This window comes from Cariama cristata, unplaced genomic scaffold (assembly GCF_000690535.1).
Source record: "Cariama cristata isolate BGI_N322 unplaced genomic scaffold, ASM69053v1 scaffold32651, whole genome shotgun sequence".
NCBI lineage: Eukaryota > Metazoa > Chordata > Aves > Cariamiformes > Cariamidae > Cariama > Cariama cristata.
Genome location: NW_009600446.1, coordinates 596 through 8,303, shown reverse-complemented (window position 1 = coordinate 8,303; position 7,708 = coordinate 596). Strand labels below are relative to the sequence as shown.

Here is a 7,708-nt window from a genome sequence, read left to right as displayed (position 1 = left end):
TGTTCCCGTTGTATAGATGCTGTAGCGGCAGGCAGGGGGAATAGTGCTGCTGGGATATGATGTCACAGGGGGTCCCTGCTGTAAGGGATGTCCCAGGAGTGGTCTGCAGAGCTCTGAGGGCTTGGTGTGGGAGAAGGGGTGTTTCCAGATGTCCACACCAGGGCAACAGAGGTGGTAAAGCTGCCTATACTGGAATCACCGCATCCTTCCCCGGCTGAAAGACAGCCATTTTGAAAGAAATACCTTGCACCCCAGCCCTCTGTTTGCAACGTGGAGCACGCTCCACCCTTTTACCCCCTGACCGAGACTAGAAGAGGGACAGTGCTTTTGGGCTCTGAAGAGGGGTAGCTGGTTGAAATTAGTGGCCGATGTTCTCCGTGCCACCAGCTAGGGAAGAGGAGTCTTTCTGATCTCATGTTTCAGGAAAGTAGCCTGCTTTACCTCCAAGCTGCTCTCCCCACACTGTCATATTCCCCATTTCTCCGTACCACGGAACCTCTCCAGTCCCTCCTAGCATGCTGTGCTTCCCTCGTCCTCTCTTCCAGGCTTCTCTGCATCCTTTGCTGTGCTCTGCTGTGTCACATCCCCACAGTCCCACTGTCTTCCCTCCCTTAGCTGCCCCACTACATCCCCTCACCCACCAGATCTGGCCTTTTGCACTGCATCATCCCTGCTCACCCAGCGCCGCACACCACACGTACGGTGCTGATGTCTGACGCAAAGGGAAGACAGGGAGAACCAAACCAGACTGCAGACTTCGCAGATGGTGGGGAAAAAAAAAAAGTGGTTGAGGCTGGCTCTCAACCTCTGCTTGAAGCTACCTGGCTTGCAGTGGGCGAGTGAACCTCTGCACATCTGCTACAGGAGATGGGAGTGCCTGCTGAATGCAGCTGCCTGCTTTTGTCTCCTGTCTAACAGTACTCAAGTGTACTGTTGAAATCCCCCACTAAGAGCAATAATACTATTAGAGAAGCCCTTGCAAGTGGCTGCAACAGGATGTATTCCTGCCCTGCATGGGAATATATAGAGAGAAATAATTATCAGCGGCACCAATATGTGCCTCTTCCCGGAGGAGACAGCCTGGCACAGTCTCCTTCACAAAAAGCAGAGGTGCCCTGGATGTCAGGAGTTGACAACAGCCACGCCAGCATCGAGAACAGCCGTGACTCGAGAGAGATTCCCCTCCTCCACCCAGAACGAGGGCCCAGGGTGCATCTCTGAATGCTTCTCAGTGTAAAGCCCCAACCGTGCCCCCTTTTCATCTGAAAAGTTCAAAGGGATGCGACTTTTACTACCCCGGATTCATCCCTATGCAATGTGCCGAGGCAGAGCAGCCCCGAGGCAGCGAACAAGAGGATGCTGGAGAAATGCAAAGCTATAGAAAGGAGGGAGCCAGGAGACTGAGGGCTGTGAATGCCCAAACAACCACGCAACCCTCCTGGCTGTGAAGTACAGCCTTCTGGCATGGAAATGCTGATAACAGGATGGGCCAGCCCTCCAAAGGAGCACAGTGAGAGGGCAAAGCTCAGGAAAACAAGGCAGCTGCACAGACATAGCTTTTAACTTGCGTGGCCAGGATGCCGAGGAGGAATGAGATGCTGGAGAGGGCACGGCCGTCCTTTTCATCACCTGGGAACTTTGTCAGATTTCAGGGATTCAGAGTCACAAAACTGCATTCCTGGGGTGCAGGAGGGATCCAAAATCCCGAATACATTTTGTGAGGTGAAGAGGGCACCTTGGCCCCAAGGTGAGGTTTGGGCTCTGCCCCCTCACCACACCGCAGGGCATCCAGAATCAGCACTTTGTGGGCAAAATTTCCACCAGTGTTTACCCCCAAAGAAAGATTTCTGCTTGTCTGCGGTGGCACATCTCTGAACCACCGGCATGTGCTGAGAATTAGGTTGTAGGGTCATGTTTGCTCTAAATCACAGCTATTCAGGAATTACACCCTGCCCCGTTCCCGGGCTCTTAAAGCAGAGCGAGTTGTGCTCATGGCACATAATACGCTCCTTTAGCGGCAGAGCTCTGATGCCAGCATCTCACTGCAAGTGAAGGGACAACACTGGAAAAAGACTTTAGTGCCAGAAACAGACAATAGGAAAACCAGAATAAAAGACCCTGAACACAGCGTTCCTGCTTGATCCTGCGATTTCTAAGCTGCCATTGGCACAAGGAAACCACCATAGCTTTGTTCATTGGAGAGGTAGCTTTTATTTCGGTCCTGCCAGTACCCTCTATAGACTCAGCAAAGCACCTTCTGCCAGAGCGAGAAGTGATGGCACTCATCCGCTCCCCACCCTGGGAGCGCGCAGCACCAAGGCTTTTCTGGAAGTGGAAAAGATGACAAGCCATCCCATTTGTCCGGTAGAAAAGTAGATGAGAGAGACAGTGACATTGCCTGTTGAACAGAAGAAGAGAAAGACAATAATAACACGACCTCAAACTGACCAAGCTGGTGGCCACCAGGGCATCCTGTTGTCCCGAGAGGAAGACTTGGTGGATCATCTAGGACCCAGGCTCTAGTCCGTGCTTTGACTTGCACAGGGTAGAAATGAAAACCGAGCTGTCTCGCCTCTGGTTTCGTATCTTGCTTTCTATCTGTAGCTAGGAGAAAGAAATCAGGCAACTTTCCACATGCTCAGGAAATAGGACAGTTGGTCTGTGGCCAGCCCTGAGAATGACCCCAAAGACATGCACTGGCAAGCTATGCTCTCACGCTGGCCTGTGCGGGCATCTTGTCCCCTGTGACGCTTGGGCTTCTGCTTTTGCACCCCGTGGTGTGAGCATGGCTGTCCCCTCTGCACGAGCTCGTTTGAGTGTGCCCGTTTGTGGTGCATGAGCACATCAGCATGCGTCCGACTGGGCTGTATCCGTGTGTGTGTGTGTGTGTGTGCGCGCGCGCGCACTGCCGTGTGATGCACAGCCCCAGTCCCTCTGCACACAGGGACTCGAGGTGCCACAAGCCAGGTGGCTTCAAGCTTTGCCTCAGGTTCCAGTGTGAGTCCTGCAAGAGCCAGTGGACTCCTAGGAGGCTAGGATAAGGCTGGAGAAACTAGTGAGAGATCAGCAGTGGTGGCCAAGCAGCCTCATGGAGGCTGGAGCAGGGCCAGAAGAGGCTAAGGGACTCCTGGAGGAAATGGGTACCAGACGGAAGCTGTGGGGCTTGGTGCAATGTGATGGGGAGGGCTGGCAGAGGATGAAGGGTCCAGGAGGATCCTAAGGGTGGGTGTGGAGGCTGGGGGGCTGTGCAATGATGTGACCCTCTCGTCCTTTTTCTGCTCCTCATTAGAGTCCCCTGAGCGAAGCAGGCTGTGAAGGGGGTCTGCGCTGAGGTATGTCCTTATGGCTTCTGCCAGGATATCACAGCTTACGTGTGCACCAGGGGACGGGACACAGGAGGCGGCTCCCAGCACTGAGAGCAGCATGGGTGCCAGAGCCTCCACAGGAACCAGGGGGAAAAACAGGAGTACCTCAGCCCCCAGAGGAGCTGAGAATTTTGGATGCAGTCACTGGGGCTTGTTTTAGGGCAAGATATGCTCACGCACTGCTAACTTTGCCCCTTTTTCCATGCCCATCTCTTTAGCTCTCACCTGTGACCCTTGTCAACTGTTCCCAGCATTGTATGGAGCCTTCTCCTGCAGAGACCTTCCTTGCATCCCAGGGTTGCCTGTGTGTGAAAGCTGTGCCAGGGTGACTCGGAGACGCCTGTGTCCGAGACGCCTGAACTGGTGGCAGGAGGGATGTGCTGACAGGGGAAGAGCCCCCAGCATGGTGTGAACGGCTCTGGTTTGCTTCTTCCCAGGGCTGAGGGAGTACCAGTGAGTTTGTCCTTTTTTGGGAGGAGGAGATTACGTGTACCAGTGTGTATCTGGTGGGAGGAGGCATGTCCTGAGCTGATGAAAGACCCATACGTCTCAGGTCCCCTGAGCTCTTTAGTATCTCCCTCCATCAGTCTGCAGGGCTCTTTGTCAGCAAGGTAGTGGAATGAGCTCCTGGGTGGAGAGATGGAGAGGACTTCTGTGAACCAGAAAGGATGTCTGCAACTGAGAGCAGTCTCAAGGTCATCAGCAGCCCCCTCTTTCATCCCAGCATCAGCACCAGGCTTGATCTGCCAGCAGTTCCTTGTGGTAGTGGGCAGAGATGTGTCCCAGGCAGTGGCAGGGGGCTATGTTGTGCCTCAAGTTAGGGTAGATGGCGAGCAATGGCTTTGTATCTGGGATGGCTCTTGGAGGAACACTCACCTCTGCATGGAAATGCCAAGTTTCGACCTCTAAAGACTTGGGACAGGTACTCCCTGTGTAAAGGACCCATGGCCAAGACTCAAGAAGGCCTTGTAGTGTCTGGGATAGAGGGTGGCTGGTATGTGAGGACACCAAACCATGAACTGGTGTAGCTGGTGGTCAGAGTTTCCCTGCTATGCCAAGAGCAGGGAGCTATTGATGCCCTCAGATGCCTGGCTCTCTCAGAGGCAGGTGTTTGGTGCACAGAGAGGCTTGGGCGCTACTGGGGCAGTATCAACTATGTCCAGCCTCTCTCGGGGTAGGCATGGGTTTGCCCATGTGTGCTTTGCTGTGCTCAGGGATTTCAGGCTCCGCAGGAGACCAGCCAATGTCTGAGGACTTCTGGCTGGGCTTGGAGCTTCTGCTGATGGGTGCTTGAGGAGGCTTGCAGGTGGTCTGGCATGCTTGATGGTGAGCAGGGCAGGGCTACCCAAGGATGGTGCTCAGGAAATATGGTTGTAGCTCAGGGCAGTGAAGAACCTGACTGTGTTTACGGCAGTTCTCTGTCTCTGCACAGTGAAGCTGTCAGTGGTGCCCAAAGGCACTGCATCAAGAGAGTTCCTGGAGCCTAGCAGGGCCCAGGTGGTACCCACAGCTGTGGGGTGATGAGTCCAGTGGCAGCCTGTCTCCTGCTGTGCAAATCCAGGCTGTGGACCCCCTCCTGTGCAATGCTCATCTCCAAAGGGGGTGGGCTCAGTGAGCTCTGCCCCGTGCTCTGCCTCCTGTTTCTCTGCACGCACCTGTTGCAGCGAGGATGCTTGTCCAGGGGGAGCTGGGGCTGTGAGCTTGGATGGGAGGCATCGGCTGTCAGGAGCCTTGGGTTCCCCTCCCAGCTCTACCCTTTGGTCTTTGGGTAGCCGTCGGTCTGGCTGTTCCGCCATGGGAGAGTGTGGGTAGGACGGAGATGTCTAGGCTCTGCTGCTCTTCCCTGTGCTCCATCCTCCCATCCCGAGACGGTGGTACCTGGGGTGTGCGTAACAATGCTCTCGCTTGCTTCTCTGCAGATCTCCGGCCTCTGCCCGATGTAGCCATGACTGGGACCTGTACCCGGGAGTGCACAGAGTTTGGCCACTCCGATACCTGCTGGATGCCCGGCCAGTCCTCCCCCAGCCGCAGGCCCAAGAACGCCCTCAAACTCTCCACTTTTGTGCCTTACCAAGACAGAGGGAGTCAAGAGCAAGTCGGGAATGGCAGCCCCAGACTCTCAGAAGAGCGCAGCACCAAAATGGCCAACCTCCGCCTGCTCCCCACGTACAGTGCCTTCTCCAATAGTAGCCATGAGCCCTGCAAGGACTCTCCCATGGAGGAAATTCCTCTCACCCAGACCTCGGACTTCCAACCAGCCACCACCCCCTCATCCCAGACCACCAAGAGGGAGATATACCTGTGAGGCTGGGCGTGAGGGCCAGGGAGCAGATGCGCTTCTGAGGCCAGTGTCCAGAGGAACATTTTAAACTTCAATGCTTTATTGCTCCGGTGGCCGGTTCTCCAGGCAGTGGGCTCTGCGGACAGCAGGGCAGGGCAAGGCAGGGATGAGAGGAGCGCCTTTTTAACCCGTTGTTTCCTGGGGCTGGGGGTGGGTGGGAAGGATGAAAGCATCCGAAACCCGATTTCCGAGCACTTTTGGGTGCATGTCTCCGAACTGCTGCGTCGCTGGGGAGGGCTGGGCAGGCTCCTGGTGCGGAGGGCACGGCTGGGGAGAAGGGCTTACGTACCAAAGGTCCACGCAGAGCTGGTGGAGTTCCTGGGGCATAGGACGAGGGGTGTCCCCACGCACGGGGAGCGAGCTGCCTGTCTCTTTGCTGTAGACTCCTGTAAATACGAATCTTAGGAATGACATTCAAGTCCTGCCTGATCGAAACTTTTTATTGTCCTTGAAACAAAAGACATTTAAACAAAAACAAAAAACACAAAAAAAAAAAAAGAAAAAAAAAAAAAAAAACAGAAACAAACCACAGGGAGCAAGTTCCAGCTTTGAATGGTTTGCTGCGTGGAAGAGCCCACGGGAGCGCAGCGTCTGGCCCACACTCATGTTCTATATTGTAAATAGAGATGTGACCAGTCCCTGAAACAGCAGCTGGGGAGCTGGAGGAGAGGGGCAGCGTCCTAGCCGGACTGTAGGGACTTTGCTATTTTTCAGCCTGGATCTTTTTCTGAACGTTGTCACTGTGCCCACAAGCTGCAGGGTCCCTAGGGACTGCCCGGTGCCATAGGCGGGGTCTGCTTTGGGAGGGGGTTCCCTGGATGTGGCCCTGCGCCCGGCAGGTGGAGGAGAGATGGGGAAGCCCCTCCAGTCAAGGGACCGGCTGGGTCCGGAGAAGCCCTCAGTCTGACTCTGCTGGCAGGGAGGTCATCATCGGCTGTGGCGTCTCAGCCCATCGCCTTGTGCCTCCTCCGGGGCAGGGGATGCCCATGAGGGCGGCTGTGCCATGCCTTCGACTTCCGTCCCGTCCGCCTGTAAGCCACCATTGCCTTTGTGAGGAGGAGCTTTGTCTCAGGGTCACACCGGGGGCCACTGAGCCCCTGCCCGCTGGACTCCCACTGCCCTTAGGCCACAGGGCCACTCTCATGGGATCCAGCTTTCTCTTCCATTGTCAAAGGTCGACCAGTCTCCCCAGCAGGTCCCTGCTGCCCTGGCATCCTCGGCTCCCTTGCAGGGTACCCAACTGGGGCAACACTGCGCACGTGGCGGGGAGAGGACCCCCTCGCCCCTCAAGGGACTCCCCGGAGGGGTATGCCTGGGCACTTTCCTGAGCCTCTCGGCTCCCTCGGGAGCCAGGGCACAGTCCTGTTTTGGGGGGGGCTACACGTGCACCCCTGGCAGGAGGGGTCTGGGGGACTCGCGCTTCATTCCTGGGTAGCCCTTCCCAGCCCTCCCCGACCAGGACGTGGGGAAGGGCTGTGCTGCACCATTGTTCTTCCCGTACTCGCGCGCGCATCAATCGTCTTCATCTCTGGGATCTTCCTTAGGGAGCGAGGCCAGTGGTAACTGCAGGATGGTTCCCCCCATGGATCATCTTTGGTCCATCACCATGGGGCTCACTGATGGCTGTGCCGGGCTTGACCAGCACAGGGACATCACAGGGACAAGGCACCCCAGCTGCTGAGTCCCTGCCATAGCTGTAGTGCCTGTCGGGGTGCAGCGCGCCGGGGGCTCCCTTGCCCAGCTCCTCTCCCCCTCCAGCATCCCCCTCTCTGAGCAGCTCCTCTCCCTGTGCTTTGGCGGTGGTGGCAAGATGCGGCCAGCTCCCTGGTACGTCTCCGGTTGACCTGAGGGGAGGTGGTGCAAGCCGAGCCCGGGTGACAAGGGAAGGGTGGCAGAAGGCGCCTACTCACACCTGCTCCCTCGTGCCCCAACCCTGCTCCTCGCCTTCCCCGGGCAGCACTGCACCACACCGCCTTGCCCGCGGCCCCGGCACCCCGGGGTG

General features: G+C 56.6%; 1 protein-coding gene across 1 annotated transcript in view; it reads left to right on the top strand.

The window, feature by feature from the left end:
• The window catches only part of LOC104169193 (protocadherin-9-like), a gene marked incomplete at its 5' end in the record, with an annotated part of 25,143 nt that extends 19,473 nt beyond the window's left edge, over positions 1–5,670 (top strand). Inside the window, one exon of the mRNA XM_009710030.1 lies at positions 5,285–5,670. Coding sequence (XP_009708332.1) covers positions 5,285–5,670 — 386 coding nt within the window. The remainder of the gene's footprint in view (positions 1–5,284) is intronic.
• Between the last annotated feature and the right edge of the window lie 2,038 nt (positions 5,671–7,708).